This window comes from Borostomias antarcticus, assembly GCF_949987555.1.
Source record: "Borostomias antarcticus genome assembly, chromosome: 1".
Lineage (NCBI taxonomy): Eukaryota > Metazoa > Chordata > Actinopteri > Stomiiformes > Stomiidae > Borostomias > Borostomias antarcticus.
In genome coordinates, this window is record NC_140234.1 from 52,055,631 (window position 1) to 52,073,843 (window position 18,213).

General features: G+C 47.4%; 1 protein-coding gene across 2 annotated transcripts in view; it reads right to left on the bottom strand.

Annotated features, from left to right (window-relative positions):
* Positions 1–423: 423 nt before the first annotated feature.
* Positions 424–18,213, bottom strand: part of ulk2 (unc-51 like autophagy activating kinase 2) — a gene marked incomplete at its 5' end in the record, with an annotated part of 41,706 nt that continues 23,916 nt past the window's right edge. The window contains 21 exons of one of the 2 annotated variants that reach the window (XM_084440071.1): positions 424–3,155; positions 3,607–3,742; positions 4,964–5,121; positions 5,281–5,399; positions 6,614–6,792; positions 6,974–7,203; positions 7,563–7,700; positions 8,148–8,257; positions 8,432–8,613; positions 8,890–9,161; positions 10,161–10,244; positions 10,389–10,516; positions 11,910–12,059; positions 15,779–15,839; positions 16,248–16,419; positions 16,969–17,057; positions 17,173–17,223; positions 17,360–17,442; positions 17,555–17,613; positions 17,732–17,833; positions 18,074–18,147. In XM_084440071.1, the coding sequence (XP_084296197.1) occupies positions 3,091–3,155; positions 3,607–3,742; positions 4,964–5,121; positions 5,281–5,399; positions 6,614–6,792; positions 6,974–7,203; positions 7,563–7,700; positions 8,148–8,257; positions 8,432–8,613; positions 8,890–9,161; positions 10,161–10,244; positions 10,389–10,516; positions 11,910–12,059; positions 15,779–15,839; positions 16,248–16,419; positions 16,969–17,057; positions 17,173–17,223; positions 17,360–17,442; positions 17,555–17,613; positions 17,732–17,833; positions 18,074–18,147 (2,642 nt within the window). In that variant the 3' untranslated portion in view covers positions 424–3,090. The remainder of the gene's footprint in view (positions 3,156–3,606; positions 3,743–4,963; positions 5,122–5,280; positions 5,400–6,613; positions 6,793–6,973; positions 7,204–7,562; positions 7,701–8,147; positions 8,258–8,431; positions 8,614–8,889; positions 9,162–10,160; positions 10,245–10,388; positions 10,517–11,909; positions 12,060–15,778; positions 15,840–16,247; positions 16,420–16,968; positions 17,058–17,172; positions 17,224–17,359; positions 17,443–17,554; positions 17,614–17,731; positions 17,834–18,073; positions 18,148–18,213) is intronic. The other variant, XM_084440072.1, reaches the window with a different exon arrangement.

Here is an 18,213-nt window from a genome sequence, read left to right on the forward strand (position 1 = left end):
CATTCTAGACTTGCTACTAGCCAAGAAAAAAACACCCTCGATTGCTATATCTCAAACTCGTTAATCACCTGTTTGATAAAATCTGTAATGGTGGTGTGATGCGTGTTCAGGCGTGTTAGTGTGATAAAAGATTTGAACAGATTTTCACATGCAATTTTCGCGTGTAATCGCGAATCGTTTTGCCCGTTCGAAAACGTAGCCATTGACATCCGCGCTAGTGTAATCCAGACCTAAATACACACTTTTCCATAAGTAAATAGTGTTGCCAAGAGCAGGCAACCTTGAATATAGTGCTGGGGGTAGAAAAGTGTGACAAGTTCAAGGAGGAAGATCAGGGGTATTTCAGTCACCTTTAAAATCTCAATAAAACAAAGACGTTCAAGATAGTTTAAATTTTTCTTTTTAATAAACAAAGGCTGCATTTGTAGAGTTCCATAAAGAACAAAGAGATGCCCTTGGTGTGACACATATTAATTGAAACATCAACATTTCCCATTGAAAAATAGGTGCGTGGAAATAAGTTGCATTTTCATGGTCAATTCAGTGAGGGGGGCTTGACCGTCACAAGGGGTTCATAATAATATACATTTAGCTCGAGCTGAAGAGGCGCAAATGACTGGGAGGCATACATTCATTCTACATCTCTAAAGGTATAACATGTGCTTAGTACCAATGTTTTGCTTTTATAACAGTCCATCTTCAGTACTCTACTCTCCGTGAAAAAAACATACTGGAGGGCGTGGTCCTACAATCTACAGCATGGGTGCAGATACATGGGGACTTGGGAAGACAGTTTCTCACTACTGTTTTTATTTCTCTCTCCACTCCATGTGCGGTAAAGGCTTTGTGTGGTTCGGAGTGCTCACAAGCAGGTATGAGGAAGGCTGGGGGGGGGGGGGGGGTGGCAAGGAAAAACTAAAAATCAATCACAGAACTCTGATATGTCTATAAAAAGAACAGTACACCATCATGAAACAAGCCTAGTAGCCTCAGGTTGCCAGTTTATGCATTTATACTCACAAGAGCTTATTCACACTTGTACATAGGAAAACAAAGGAGGCTGCCCTATTTATAATATACTTTAAAACAGGCTTCTGAGGCAGCCCCTTCTATTTCCAATATCACCTGTCTACCACTGGCCTTTTTGCACACCTATTGTGCACGCACGCACGCACACAGTATACACATCATAACACTGTTGAGAGCACAGTGGACAAGAGGAGGGAACTTCAGGAGAATTGGATGGATGCTAGACAGTGCCTTTCTTTAACTTCAAATACATATCAGATTTGATCTCCACACAGAACACCAGATGTACAATAAACAAACTTCTCAAAAGTTCTGTGAATAGTTTGGGAGCTGCCATTTTGCTGGCAGTCTTGTGCCGTGCTAGGGCACACCCCTGGCAGAGGTGGGCAATATGTATCAAATCTCTCTTATGTACAAAATAAGCATTGTGCTCTTGACTGACAGGCAAGGCATCCAATGATGACCTTGCTCACCAACCCCATCCTTCCCATCTTGCACTGTGCTCTTACACGCATTCACTCTGATAAAACAAATTAATAAAATCACATGCACAACATACAAATATTTACATGTTTCCAAACATCCATTTTCTTTGAAAATCAACTACAGTTGTTAATGTATGAACATAAAAAAGCTTGTTTCTGTATTATTTAGTAAAATGAAACTCAGGTAACTACTCAAGTAATTTGACCGTTCTTTTCGTGAATCACCCCTGAAGAGAGAGGGTTGGTGCCCCATGGTTAACTGTTCAAGACCCTGTCCATAATCTTAAGGGTTTATGCTGGTCACGCCCTAAATGCAAAGAAAATCATCCCATTTTCACAAGTCTCATATTTTCTGTGTCCTTTAGGCTTTGACTTGTTATCATCCTGCAGGTGGTCACCAGTCACGTACAGATGTGTACAGATTGGACATGTTTGTTTTTAGACAACCACCTCATCTCCACGACAACCCTTACAGTCAGCCACTGGGTTGCCAAGCAATGAGAGGGAGAGCTGATTCCGGGCAGGCGGACATTGAGGGAGGGAGGGGTGAAGAGAGACCACCTCCCCGTCCCCCTTTCAAGGAAGCCACCTGTGCTACAGCTCGCAGCCTTCACATATTTCTCACCGAAACCTTAGCAGACAAGTGTCCCCCACTTTTCACAATAAAGTGCTTCAGCTAACAAAACAAAACAAAAAAGACTAATTACAAATCTACAGGTTCCTTTGCTCTTCTGGCTTCCACCATGCTTGTGTCCGCTTCCATACAGTATGTAGGTGTACGTACGTGTATGTTTGGGTTTGTGCATATTGAGTGTGTTTTTGTTACAGTGTTGGCTAGATCGCCTGCCTTTTGCTTTCCAAATCTGTCTGCCACTTCAATACTTAAGGATGTCCAATCGACAGGATATCACTATACCCTCTTCTGAACCAATAAATAATCACAACAACGATACATAGTAAAAAGAATAATAATAATCAGAAGTGTGATTTGCGTCAAGAGTCCATTGGTGGGTTGGTTAAGTCTCTAGAGCCCAGAAAAGGTTCTCATTTTCCCATCAGTCTCTTTCTTCTGGTAAAAATAAAATAAAAATCAGGACAAAATTCAGAGAGTAGGACACAAAATGTTTGTTTGATCTGGTGGTAGACATCCTAGTGTCTGAGTGGAGACTTCTGTTGACAGTTGTGGTTTTCTAGACTTTCTGGACCACACAAGAGGATGCATGCGTTCTGATCCTGTCCATGTCTGGTCCCAGACTCAAGTTTCAGGATCCATTTTCATCTTTGGTAGTGAGTTTGTGCCTCTCTCTTACTCTTGGCATTCAGTCCAAGATACAAAAACAGGAGTAACACATCTGCTGAGTGGGCTTCCTTGATAATGAACAGGAAAAAAAGAAAGTGCTTGGACTGCTACAAAAGAAAGTAGTGTGTGTGTGTGTGTGTGTGAGAGAGAGAGTGTGAGTGAGTGAGTGAATGAGAGAGTGTATGCGCACATGTGTGTATGGGGGAGAATTGTCTGCGGAAAAAGTGGTCCCTCTGGGCTCATCACAGTTGCCCATCGGTGTGTGTGTGTGGTCTGCTACTCGTACAGCGTGACGGTGCAGTAGCAGAGGGCTGAGATCCGCCGGTCCACACTAGCCTTGTCTGTAGAAGGACACACACACACACAGAAATATTAAATTATACCACATCTTAATGCAAACGGGTACTCATACAAATGATCTGTCAAGAAGATATATCACCACCTCTCAAGGCCTTCTCACACACACACACACACACACACACACACACACACACACACACACTTTTTGCAGCAACTCTGAGCTTAAATAAATGGGCTGAAATAGAACTGAGTCCCCATTAGCTCTTTATGTAGATGGCTAAGGAGACTCATACTTCACTGATTATAGTAAGCCATCGGTGCTCTACTTCAGTGTGATGGACTATTCTCTGAGAGGGGCCCGGGCGCCAGTGCTGTTCCCACTTCAGCTAAAGCTCGTCATTGTCAAGTTGCCAAAATAAATGTACAGACAGCCATCCCTACTACAGTTGAGGTGGATAGATAGATATGGAGAGTGTCTGTGTAGGTACTCACACTTGGCCACATTCTCGATGTCTGCTGGATCCTGAAGGATCTTAGACAGGCCCTCCAGCAGCATGGCAGCCTTGTTATAGCGGTAGGCTATGTCCTCTGTCTGCTGGAACATCTCATCCAGTGCTGCTGACTGCACCTGGGGAGGGGTGACAGAGAGGGAGGGAGAGGGGGAGAGAGAAACAGAGGTGGGAGACAGAGAGAAAAAATGGTACAGTATATAGTTAATAAAAGAAAAGACAAAGAAAAACATTTTTAAAATATGTTGGATGCTCCTACTTCCAACAACAGAACAGTGACAGCAGCCTTCGAGTAGTTTCACAAGCTCCAGGGGTGCAAACTCATCAGGGATGAAAAAGGTGACAAAGATGCGAACCTCCTCGGGGGGTCGGGGGGCATGCACCCCCGGGAAGAGCATTTTTAAATATCAGCTTTAAATGGTGGATATACAGTGGATTTTAGCATGAGGATAAGCTATAGGGATTTGCCAAGCTCAATGAGAAGCACTGGCATTTTTTCCCTGCATCTTTTCAGGTGCTGGTGTCTCTTTTGCTCCTGCTGTTGGTCTCACTTACTGAAACATGTAGCACACTTTAGCTAGACGCACAATTCAGGCAGACTGAATTGATTTAGTTTTAGAGACTTCATATCATTAAGACTTTAGTTTATTAACAGGTTTAGTTAAAGTGTAATGCATTATTTAAGTGTTTCTCTAGAATGTCCGAACTCCTACACCTGGGAAAGCACACTGCACATTCCCATCGCACAACAGAAAAGCAGGTCTAAACTAGGTGCTTTCCCAGGTGTTTGTTATTAGATTCACATGGAGGATAGGGGGCACTCAATGTTTGGAAACGGTACGAACGTGCAGGAGTTGGAGCGTGCAGTAGTGCACTTGTGAGACATCATTGTGGACTAGGTTTATTGTGGCAAAAAATGGTGTATATGATGGATATTTGAAAGTGATAAATGATGGATGTTTGAAAGTGACAGTAAGCTAAACTGCACTAAACTACCTTATAATAGCCCCTCCGCTGTCTTTTTACGATCTAGTTAACGTTACCCATGCCATGTCTAGCTAAACGGACGACTACTGTAGCTAGTGTTGTTAGGCTAGCTGGCTACAAGTGCTAGCTACTGTTGCAAGACAGTTTTCTAGACAAGTGCTAGCTACTGTAGCAAGACGTCTTCTTATTTCATTCCGCGTGACACTGTTCTCACAGACCCAGACCCCCCGCCCCCCCAAGTTCAAAAACTAACCAGATATACACAAATGACCTATTTTGGATTAAAAACAGCGAATTTCGCCAAAAGGTGACAAGTTTTCCCCCCTGAAGGTCAGCGTTTCTCTCCGTCTTACCATCTCCACCGCGTGGTTGTAGATGAGTTTCTCTGCAGTCACGCTGTTGATCTCGTCCACAAAGCGCTGCTTGTCAGAGAAGAAGTGGTTGAGTTTGTCAGTGAGGCGCCGGCACAAAGAGATGCAGCTCTTGTAGCGTTCGTTCAGGCTCTTCACGACTGGAGGAGGGAGAAATTAATTTGATTTTTTTAATTGATAATGTGCAGACAGAGGCCATTCATGAATTCCGGTTGTTTGCACAGTGGTATTAAATCGATATCATAATGCTGGCCTAGCAGTGGCATCAAGGAAGTGCTTCAGTGTGAAGAGTCTCTTACCCTGCTTGACGGCAGTGGAGGGGTTGAGCTTAGCAGACTTGATCTGGGCTTTGGCCAAGTGGAGGGAGGAGGCTAGGAGCTGAGCAGCCTTCATGTACAGCACCAGCTGTTCCACCTGCCTGTAGGAGGTGCCCCAAAATACATTATTATTATCATTACTTCACCCAGGTTACATATTATTACAACGTTACTAAATATTTAGGGATCCAAGAACAAAATGCGAGGCCCCATATTGTTATTGTAGGCTTTCGTCTTCTTTTTCTTCAATGGAAGTCTACAGCAGCACCTACAGTATAACCGACTGGTCGGTTTTTAAGAAACTTTGAGTGGTAGAGGGCCAAAAGGGGGGCGCATTGATTGGCCAAAGGGGGGATCTATAGCAATCGTTTGAAATTGCCAACTTTGCCAACGGGCATATCCAATGCCCCAATTGACCTCGTTATGCAATGCACACATATGCCTCTCTTAACGAGGAACAAATTCACCTCAAGAACCCATAACTTGCAGTTACTAGTTTTTGAAAAACTCTTAAAATCTATCTCCTCCTAGAAATGTTCTGGAATGGAAAGCATAATCTGGGAACCAATATCTAAAATTCCATCTCGGCAAAAGTTTGAAAAGTAAAAAAACACAGCCACTATGAGCCAATGAAGATTGAGGAGGGTGTGGCTTTCCACATAAAGGTGTATAACTTTTGAATGGTTGGACTGAACACCACCCTCTCTGTATATCACCACACATCAATGGAGGCTAACGCTCCATTATTGGCCCGATCAAACAAAATGGGCGATATAGAAATATGAAGCTGATTGGCCACAGGGTATATAACGGCCACAGGGTATATAACAAGCTTAAAAGTGAAAAAAAAAGATGGATTGCTGTAGTGCCCCCGGTGGCCAAATGGGGTTCATATTGCTTGTATGAGCAGGTCATGGAATGCTCTATAACTTACTACTTGGACTCGAAATCGACAGATTCATTTTTGATGTCGATATAAGCGTTTTTGTGCAAAGCCACCCCCATCACCCTTTCATCATATTTTCATTGCCATTTTCAATGACCACATAGCTCAAATGTGGCTATGGCGTGTTTGACTTGTTGTCTTTGATGTATTTGTTGCGTTTGGCCCCAGTTATTGCTCGCAACTACATTTAACATTGTTTTCAGAGTTTAAGAGCTAGAGCAATTGTTTTGTTTTCAGTGTACCTCACAATAACATATGGATGATGTATTACTATCATGCAAATCAATAGGTAAATTAGCCCACACCATGTTGGTCAGAAGTGCAACTCTGAAAAGCTGCCTTCCCAAGATCTCTCTCTCTCTCTCTTACCCCCACTCCTTGCTGAGCTGGCTGATCTGGTCCACCACCACACTGTCCTGGGGCGGATAGAGGGAGGCGGCAGACACTCCCAGGTCCGCCCCTCCAGCGCGCACTGCAGCGATCTCCAGCACGCAGTCAGTGAAGGACAGCATCATCCTCAGGTGAATCAGGGTGTCTGTGTGCTCCCGCTGTAGACGAACACACACACACACACACAGGTCACATAACTGACATATATTCACACACACCTGCCTTCAAATACACCCAAATCATGTTTGCTTTTACCTAAAAAACACACACACACACAAATATAATGCATAACTAAAGCTCTGTATACCACTGAATCCCACCACTTCTGTGGACCCTCACCTCCATCAGGGTCTCCTCGGGCAGCTCGGGGGCCTCAAAGGTGATGAACCCGTCCAGGCTGGGGGGAGAGGTGCCGTAGGGGACGTAGCGCAGGCTGCTGGGGCCCACCTCGGCCCCTGACCCGCCGGGGCCCCCCGGTGGAGAGCTGCCGATGGTCATGCCGGGGGGAGAGCCCACATAGACACGGCCACTGGTGGAGCATAGGGAGCCTGCGGAGCTGTTAGAGCCCACTGAGGGAGAGAGAGAGGGAGGGAGGGAGAGAAGGATGGGGGGTATTGCATTATCAGTTCTAGACTTTTTTTGCCTAAATGTCTGTTTTAAGGGGAGAGAGAGAGAGACTGGCTCAGGACACTTATCAGCAGGTATACAGCCCGGGACTTTAGAGAGCAATCTTTATGTTAGCGGTGAGTGGAGGGGGTTAGCATTTAGGATTAGCACTACTCTAAGCTACTATCTACGTTAGTAGCACAAGGTTAGCATTCCAAGCAGGTCTGCCATCTACGGAGTTCTATGGAGGGTGTAGCTAGCGGAGCTAGCCTAGCGGTTAGCCCGGATAAGAGCTAGCCGCTAAACCCGCGAGCGGTCTCACCTGAGGTGGTGCGCGGCCGGGTGCCCAGGTGGCTGCAGGCAGGCGGGGTGCAGCTGCTGGGGGGCGAGCCCACGGTGAAGAGGACGGTCCGGGGACTCGCCGCCCCGCCCTGAGCCAGCCCACACGGTCCTGCCGGGGCTGGGGGAGGGACGGAGGGGTGGAGGGGGGCGATGTCATTCACACTCTCAGCCAATCAAGCTCTCTGTTATACAGGAAGTGCCTGTGCAGAGTGGCCAACCACGAGCAGCTCATGCAAGGGTGTGGAGCTAAAAGCAGAGAGGCTGGTGCATGTTTGGCGCAGGGAGACGTTGTTTTTGAGGCCAAACAACAGGTATGTTTATTCATAATGAGGCTGCTAATAGTTAGTTTAATGAGTAATTTCCCACTCTGCGCTAGCTATACTAGCTATAGGACTCATTCCAATTCTCTGGAATGCCTTCAAACTATTCAACCATTTGTGACTCAGGGTAAATAAAAGGTGGCTCCAGTCATAACAGGGGAGAGGAAGAGGATAAGGAAGTGTGTGTGTGTGTGTGTGTGTGTGTGTGTGTGTGTGCGTGTGTGTGTGTGTGTGTGTGTGTGTACCTGTATCCATGGGCCGTTCTGTGTTGAGGCTATCTGTGCTGCCCTGATATGCTTGTCCACCCAGAGTGATCCTGATTGGCTGTTCAGATAGACGCCCAGTGCTGACAGACCTGAGAAGACAACACTTAAATGTAAGAAAGAAAGAGAGAGAGACAGATAGTAACAGCGTGTGTGTGTGAGTGTGTGTGTGTGTGTGTGTCCATGCGTGTGCTAGAGAGAGAGAGAGAGAGAGAGAGAGAGAGAGAGAGAGATATGAACCGCCAGTGTGTGCTGGGTACCCTTACCTGCCGAAGGTGGTCCTGCTGGCCTCAGGGGCTGACTGCCGCCCGCTGGGGTAGGGCGTGCAGTGGTGGCTACAGAGGTCCCGGGTGTCCGCCAGGGTCTTGGTGGGCATGGGGCTGTCAGCCAGGGCCATGAGGTTACAGGACGCCTGGGTCTTAGGGATCTTGAACGGAGCAGAGATAGTCTACCATGGGAACAGAGAGAAGAATAGTTAGGGTTTACTATATACAACTTCCATTGTCACGTTCTCACCTCTGAATGTTTTGGCCTGAAGGTACTGAGGAAAAGGCCTTGTAGTACAGTATCTCAAAACAGACAGGCAACTCAGTTCAGCTAGCCTTCAAGTCGATAGTAATAAACAAATACACTGTGTAATGTATACATTTATTCTTCTAGGTTAGACATACCAACTGAACTTTAACCAATAGGCGACACTTCATTTGTTGTGAACGCAACCTACCTTGGTGGGCGAGCCAATGATGGTGGGCAGCGGCGACTTCTGCAGCCACTCGGAGGAGCGCGGAGAGGAGCCCAGGTGCTTGGTGGGGGAGGTGCCCAGGTTGGCAGGGCGCCCCAGCTGGGGGGAGTGGCTGGAGGGGTAGTTGGAGGAGGTTGGCTGGGTGGGGTCGGACAGCTGCTTGTGGAGCTTCTGCCTGGTCTGGTAGACCTCCGTCAGGGTGGGGGCGCTCTGGAGCCGGGCCCCCAGCAGCTGGGAGGACGGCACTGGGGAACCTGGGATGGGCAGGCAAGAAAGAGGATTAGAAGACACACACTCAAATACACCACAAGAGTAAGTGACATTAGTAAAAGTACACATAGCACAAAAACAAACAAGTACAAACAAAGCCTGGGGAGAAGGTTAACAACAGAAGTGAGACCGTAAATAACTGAGCCTTTAGGTGTCTGCTTAGATGCAAAGTATCTGTTCTTGCCTGTCTCTTCGCTGTGCAATGGTCAGTTACACTTCTACCAGTAGATGGCACTACAGCCTAAGAATGACATCATATGTATTTTTCCTCTGCCCACGAAGTCCAAAATACCAGCTGAGTCAGGCCTCTGGGTTCATGTTATTATGAGCTACTTACTCATTCATAGGCTTGCCACAGCTGAGATGTTCAGAAGGAAAAACACGGAAATGACCAGGAGTCTTCTTTTCTAGGTCATAAACGCTGTGTTTATCACCGGGCTGGCCAACAACAACAGCAACAGCACGGGACAAAGTACTCTAACTATCTAGTCTGCTGTATTGTTTTTTGGTTTTTATATCGCGGGCTCCACCTCCTTTGACAATGCGGTAACCAGGGCAACAGCCCCCTTGGCACAAACAAGTGACACTCCTGTGACACATTCGTGGGTGTGTTGGGGGGCTGGCTGTGAGTGCACACCTCTGGAACACCACAGCTACGTAAGAAAAAAATCTGACTCACAGGACTTTTGTCAACAATGACAGAGACAGGAGCAAAGTGGAAGGTAAACACATCACTGATGTATGTTTTGACTGGAAAATTGGTGGCGCTATTGCCTCAAAAAAACAACAACTAGCGTACCAGGATGTCTCTACATGTCTGTCAGTGGGAAAGTTAGCACAGAGCCTTGCGGTTTTTAGAAGGTTGTGCCTGGGACAAGTGGCACTGTAAGCCTGTAAATGCTGGTTGGCGTTGGCTAGCAGCCAGGTAGAGGTAGCCTGACTGTTAGCCTGCTAGGTAGGGCAGGCAGGGCTAGTGAACTCACCCCCGGAGGAGCTGCGACTGCGGGACTCATGGCCCTGAGGGTGACCACAGCAACAGTGGCCCAGCTGTTCAGGGATGGTGCCCACTGCAAGAGACAGAGGCACGCACACACACACACACTGACATTTGAATGCAGTCTGGGGAAAGTCAGGGGCTTTGGAGGGCTTCAATAAATGTGAAATGATTTTGATGTGTGCATGGAGAAAAGTATGAGATGAGTTGTCCATACCGAGTGGGGAGGGCGAGTAGGGGCGGGAGCTGCCGGTGGACAGGCGTCGGTCTGCCGAGCTGGGGGACCCGGAGCCCACCTTGGGGAAACCCATGGGACTGGTGTTGGAGCGTCTCACTGTGCCAGACCTGGACACAAGTTAAGAACATAAAAACACCAGGTCAGGTTAGGTAGAACAATAACGGTTGGAGGTGAGTGACAAACAAGTCAGACGCTCAAAGACATGAAGAAACCGCCAAAACCACCCAAAAGAACACAGGCTCACATTTCAGGCAATCGTGTCTACAGTAAGCACTCAATTTGTAAGTACTTCCATCTGTCATTTAACGTCACATAACGGCTCAATAACGTTGGACTGACATTTAGAAAACATTCACATAACATGCATTCGACCTCCTTGGCGACAAGACTAGATTCCATTCTCTAGCCTTCGCCTTCAGAGCAGGTTTTGTTTTTCTTCTGCTTGGCTCTAATTTCAGCTTCCCAAATCATTTGACGGCAGTTGTCTGGCTGCCAAGACAACCCCGTCATGCCTCAAGCACAAGACCTCAAACACAGCTGTTAGGCTAGCCACGTGAAAAACAAGCCTCAACGTTTGCTACGCAGATTGCGAGCCCACCTCCCCTAAGTTGCTCAAGTGTTCTCTCAAGACCTATTTAAAAAAATATATATATATACCTGTCAGAGAAAAAAGAACTCGCATATGGAAACCAATTGTTCTTCTGTTGTAGTAAGCACATTCACAGCCTGTTCAGTTAGCTCTTAGAATTCATGCAAATTGATGATGAAGTGCCAGGCACTAACTCACTAAATGGGTCCATCAAATGGGTCATAGGGACAGGGCGCCTGCAAGACAACTCTAATCCTCCCTGGAGGAATTAGAGCCCAATAAAGTGGGACAGCAGCAGGTGGGGATTGGGGGCTGGCTGGCTAGGTGTCAGTACCCAGTCCCCAGGCTTTGAGGCACTGAGGGAAGGAGGAGGGGTACTGTGGAGGTACTCCAGGAACATAGTGCTAATGCTAATCCAACTGGCCACAAGACCAAAAACACACACACACCAACAAGGCGATATGAAAACACAAACACACTCCAACACAAAAGGTTCTCACACTCAAACACCTCCCATTCCCTGTGGCACTGTTCTCATCTCTTCCGCCAACAAACTGTCAACAGTGGCAGACAACAGAGCCAATCCTCCTCTGAAAGGATATGCCAGAATCTTCCTTCCCCTCTTCCTTTGTCTTCTCTGTCACATCACCCCACTTCACTGAAACACTGACACAGATTCTGCCACGCAGCTGATGCACTTTGTGAAATATATACCTGCTGCTGATGTAACTGGCTGAACTTTCCAGTTCCCACACCCCAGTTAGGCTCAAACCAGAGGATATGTTTTGTTTAGTAACTAGGCTATGTGCTGAATCATGCAGTGTGTACAACATTTAGAAGATCCATCATGTAGCAAAAAAACAACATTTGCAGTCACTTCCCAAACCCATTATCCAGCCAGAGTCTCTTACCTGGGAGACCCGTAGAGCATGGTGGTGGGGCTGCTGGAGAGGTTCTGTTTGATGCGCTGGTAGTTGCGCACCTGGGTGGGCACGGGGATGGGGGTGGTCTCGGCCCGCGGGGACACCATGGGGGTCTGTCCAGAGGTGGGCTGCGGCTGCCTGGGGTGTTGGAAAGGCAAGAGGAGGGCAGTTAGCCAGTCAAGCTGCAGCATCTGGTCATGAGTGTCAACACCCATGGAAGCTTTTAGCGTCTAAAAATATCCTTTAGTCCTTGTATAGAGTTGTTTATATAGACAGAACGTGGCAGTAGACTAAGGTAAAGGACTAACTGAACATAAGATTCTGTCGTCTTTGTTTTCCCTACAGAGCCAGCATTTTCAACTGAAGCCGAGACTGAGGAACTGAACTTCAGCCCTGCTGGAAAAGGGGGCCGGCACAGAACAAGCTGGGCGGGGCTTCTATGTAAACACGAGGCAATAACCAATCAACTGAGAGCTGGGGCGGGGATGGGGGTGGGCCTGCAATGACTGTTTTCTGTGTGTTTGGCCAATGGCACGTGCTGTAAAATGGATACAGAGGCAGGAAAAAAAAAAAAAAGCTAATTTGCATCCCTTTGTTATTCTAGCGGGTACAAAATGTTCCCGGCCGAAGTCATGAGAGGGTCACCCATAGGGGGGCGCAGCCAAGAAGTGTGGTGTATATTATATAGAACCACCACAGCGGACTGGGAACCAGTGTTATGTAATGAGCTGGTGAACGGGGGAGGGTCCAGAGAAAGAGGAAAGGAGTGAGGGATCCACGTGAGGCACGAGTCTCTGTACAGACGCACAGGCTGCCTGCTCCCAGACAAAGGAGCACACTTTCTTTGTTTGGTTCTTGATTCTGAGAAAAAGAGGAACACGGTTCTTACGCAACACAAATTCAACCTATCTTAACTTCACTGCACAAGTAAAACCCTAATTGTAGTAAAAAAATTTTTTTTAAAAGGCAGTTTGAAAGGTAAACAAACCCAGAGGAAGTGGAACGGTTTTTATTTTGTTCTGCCACTGTCGGTCTGACAACAACAGGCGTTAATGGGACAGGGCTGTTGTGTGAGGTTTCTCCATGACAAAAAGCAGTTTGTAGGTCAGACAAGGGCTACTGCACTGAAAGGAACGAGGAGAGATGGCGAGAGAGAGATGGAGAGAGAGAGAGAGAGAGACAGAGAGAGAGAGAGAGAGAGAGAGAGTGTGAATCTACAAGCCAGGGTGCTTCACCGTTGACCTGGTTTTTATATAGTTGCCCAGGGGAAGATTGCGTCACAACACAGAAGCTCATTTTAATCTTCTCAGTCTCCCTTTCTCGCACTCTCATTTTAATGTCCTCCATCTCTCTCTCTCTCTGTCACTCTCTTTTATACTTCATCCTTTGTCCTCCCTCGTCGCCTTCCTCTCATTCATCTCGGCCAGCTGCCCTCTCTCCCCCTTTCTTGCTTTCTTCAGCCCTCTCTCTTTTCTTCCTCTCATCCACCATCTCTGCACCATTCACTCTCTGCAGTCTACAATCGGACTCTCTCTCCTGGCTCCCCCCATTTCTCCATCCCTCTCACTCTCCTCCCCCAGCTATTTAGCCGGTCATCTTTCTCTCCCTCTTATTCCTTCTCCCCCATTCTCCTCAGCCCCCCCACCTCTCTAATCGATTAATGAGAGTGAGGGAGCGCAGAGGGTAAACAAGTCACAGAAACAAAACAGGGTTGTGAATTCGCTGGAACACTGTGTGTGTGTGTGTGTGTGTGTGGTTGAAGAGGGTTCAGGACCTCAAAGAATAGTGGATGACGCCTCTGGCAGGGAGACAGGTTGGCACCACACACACAGATCATGTAGCAGACAGGTTTGTGTGTGTGCCGTATTTTATTTATTTTATTTTCACCTAGAGAACAAGTGTGTGTGTGATGTGTCTTAACACATCACGTAGAGGACGTGCGTTTGTGCGTGTGGGTGGGTGTGTGACGTGTTTTAACACAGATCACCTAGAGGACAGGTGTGTGTGTGACGTGTTTAAAAAGGCTGATAATTATATGAACGTCACTCTAAAGGGCGAGAGGGGCGAGAGGTGCAGAGTAAGAAGAGAGGATGAGCAAGGAGAGGGAGGCATGGAGAGAGAGAGAGAGAGAGAGAGAGAGAGAGAGAGAGAGAGATTGGGCATCAGATTTGATTTGATTTGAAGAAACGACAATGACAGAGGGAAGAGAAACGGTGATAGAACAGTTTGGCTTCATGTCCAGCAACAGCATGAAGGGAGAGACAGGAAGAAGGGGGGGGGGTCAACCTGAGAGGGGGGGGGGGTCAACCTGAGAGGGGTCCATGGGGGTGGAAAAATTGTCATGCTGCAGGTTATTTACAGAGATCAAACAGAGGAGAGAGAGCCAGGGAATTGTTTCTGTGTGTGTGTGTGTCTCTGGGAGGCAGACAAGATTGTCACAACACATCAGTTACGTTTACCGCAACTTCCTGTCTGAAGGTGTGTGTGTGTGTGCGTGTGTAAATGAGTGGAAGACACACGCACTCTTTTTTCCCTAAACGTCACTTTAGACGTTTTCAGAGTAAGCAGACAACATACTCAAAAACAGAATGTCTCATTCAGAACAAACAAGTTATTCAATCACTGACGTGTTTTGTGACTGACAGTCCCATCATGTTGTGACCTACTTGGGTGTCAGTGTTTGGTGTCATTCAGCACAAGACAAATAGGAATCTATTCATAAAATGAGCGCACACACACACACACACACACACACACACACACACACACACACACACACACACACACACACACACCAGTGGGCCTATACCATGTGTGGAGTACAGTAGACAGAATGCACTTACTCATGCAGGGGGCTCATTCACAGCTGAGTGACACACACACACACACACAAACACGCACGCACCACGCACAAGAACTCGATCTGTGTCTGAAATAGCAACAGACACGCCACACTAGCTCAAATTCCCATCAGGTATTAAGTCTGTCTTTAACCTTGGTCCTCCGCAACGTTCTGTATATCATGTATAGACCCTATCCATCAAATTTTTGGTCACTAGGGCAACGACCTGGTCCAAGTAAACTTCCGGTGCATCAGTGGCATAAAACCCCCCAACAATCTGTGATAACAGTCAAACACTAGCAAGTTAAAAACGTTTTTCAAAATTAAGTTTGGGATCTTGTTGTTAAGTGGTAGGATTATTGTTGACATATCTCAACTGTTTTTGTATTTGGAAGGCCCAAGAAATAGCTACTTGTCATTTATAATGTTAGCTAGCTAGCGCCGCTAATGTTAGCTAACTTGACCGTGATATCGTTGCGGCAAACCGTTGAGATGGACCAAAGTGGTGTTCTTGTTTTGAATATGAACATCCCATGAAGCGGTCGATATAGCCATCTCTATGGGTCCATTCCAGGCCACATTCCACATCAAAATGGCTGCAATGCTCTTCAGTACCTCATCTTCATCATCAACCGCCAACCACTCAAGTGTGGAAAGTTACCAAATATATCCAGACATTCCGGAAACAACTCCGGCAGACTGTTAACAAAAAAATCTGCTTCCAGACGCAAAAATCAACAGTAAAAGAATGAGATGTCCGGCCAGCCGCGGGTTCAGCGCCAGAGAGACCACGCCAGAGAGACCACGCCAACATTTTCTGTCCTCTGCTCTGGAGCATCAAGGTGCTGCCTTAGGTACGAGGACACACGCAACATTCTGTGGTGGGAAAATTGTCGAGGGCCTTTTCGATAAACCTTGGGCCGCATCATGATGACTGGCAGGAGTATCAAGTGCAGATGCACACAAACCGAGTCGGTCTGTGTGAGAGTGAGCTGGTGTGTGGTGTGAAACTCACCCTCCACACATGAGGAACTCGCTTGATGGCCGACGCCCCGCCGCTCCCATTGGCTGGTCGTCTGAGGAAGGGGAGGGAGGTGAGGCGATGAGAGCAGAGTAGATACCGCACCACAGAAGACCACACACTGAAGTAATGATTACCACCACCAACGGGTTTAATCACTGTTCATCCCAAAGTGGCAGCTGAATAGCTTTTGTTTGTTGGTAAACTGTCGAGCAGGTGTCGTGTCTTGGTGTGAGAGGAGTGTAGGCAGATGCCCATTGTGTGCGCGCCCATTGTGTGTGACAGTAATTAAGTGTGTAAATGGTTAGCAGGTGTCCAGTGTACAGAACACAGTGTGCTAGTTTGAGTTCTACCAGCACGTGCCTGGTGTGTGTGTGTGCGGCAGTTGTTCAGAGTGTGGCAGCCACAGGCTGACATATGGGCTGCTGAGTACGGACCAGATGTGTGTGTGTGTTCTACTCACAGCTCTCCGTGGAGAGGTGTGGCACCAGGACAAAGTCATCGGTGTCGCAGGAGGAGTTCTTGCTGCTGTTGCTGCCGCCGGAGTCCTTGGACAGCTGCAGGTAGCTGGGGGGGCCCAGGGGGGGCGACGACAAGCCGTCCTCCTCAGGTAACGTCTGCATGTCCGGGAGGGACTAGGGGAGCGAAGGAGGGAGTCAAGTTTGTGTTTGGGTTCTTGGTATTGTGTGTGTGGTTGGGTATGTGTGTTGGAGTGTGAGTGTTTGTGCTCAAGGGGACGAGGGTTGTGTGTGTGTGTGTGTGTGTGTGTGTGTGTGTGTTTGTGCGTGTGCATGCCCTGATATTCGACAGGGAGGGAAGAGATGATTATGTTCTGAGTGAGTGAGAGGGATCTGAGGCTGGACAATACAATTACAGAGGCCGACCGGGCTGCGCTGCCTGTCATGCTAATGTAATCACGCCGTTATGAGGAAAGATGACATCCTGGGAAATTCATTTTCTCTGCGTTCCCACCGCAACTCTGCAAAGTCAGTGAGACGTCTGTGTTCTGATACTGTACGTGTTGCTTTGTAACTGGGAAGAATAGTGTAGTGCAGCACAGGATGTTTGAACAGCACAATCCAACACAATAAGGCTCAACTCAAAAACGATGTATTAATGAGTGTATTAATGAGTGATTGAAGACATTGCATTGCGGTTGTGTTGATGGAGGTGGGGGAACTCACAGGTGGGGAGTTGTAACGGAGGGATGCAGAGCCACCACAGGAGCCGTCACTCACAGCACTGGGGTGGCTGGGCACTGGGACAGGGCAGGCTGGCACACAAAATTAAACAGCAATTTAAGTTTAAGCACAAAACCCTATTAAAGACTGACGTATAATGTTTACACATTTTTTGGGATGCTGTGTTTCTACAGGCTTTCTACTTACATTTCTTTATGGTGGACGATGGATCTAGGAAGGGATGGCTGAAAAACGCATCTGGGACGATGGAGAAATGTAGCGTTACATAAATGTAGTTGTCCTCCAATGTCATTCCAATCAGCAGATAACATTTAGCATTTTATCATTTAATGGGACTTTCTTGTCTGAAGAAGACATGATGTCTGGGATTTACCAAAATCAATCCTGTCCTTCTGGTCTCTCTGCAGTAGGCCTAGCAACAGGTCGCCAAGCGGAGGAGATGTCTCCCTCGGGATGCTGGGAAACGGAGTCACAGACAGAGTTCACGATACTTGAACAATGAATGTTGACTTAATGGACCATGCTGCCTTTAGCGTGAATGGTTCAATCGTATCACGCTGTGACCTACCTGGGCTGAAGGCTCCTGTTCTTCTCATAGAACATCCTCAGGTCCTGGGGACTGTTGGCCTACAGACAGAGAAGAGAGTTCAACACACACACTCACGTAACGCCGCTCGCCACGCTGGTCTGCCAGCCCTGAAGCAGGAGTACAGTACAGGATTATAACCTTCATGGCCTGCAATACCTGGAAGGGGGGCTTCCCCACCAGACACTGGTAGATGACTGTCCCGATGCTCCACAGGTCAGCCTTGGCGTCGTAGTTCTGGGACATGATGACCTCTGGGGCCTGGTGGGCGAAAGGTCAGAGGGGAAAGGTTACAGAGCGCATGGAAAGGTTAGGGAAAGGTTATGGAGATGAAAAGGCAGTTGAAGTTACAAGTTGCTGAATAAGGAAGGGATACGCATCACTCTTCTCTCAGACAAAAAAAAAAAGACACACACACAGAATATTGCCTATGTAAACACACTTAATACACACCCAGACAGATTTATGCACAGACCGACACACACACACAGCCATACTCACCATGTACATGGGGGAGCCGCACAGCGTGGCCGCCATCATGTTGCTCTGCAGGTACCGTGCGAAGCCAAAGTCAGCTGCAGGGGCAGACATAAACAACCTGTCAGTCCGTCTGTGTTATTAATAGAAACAAATGGCTCTAT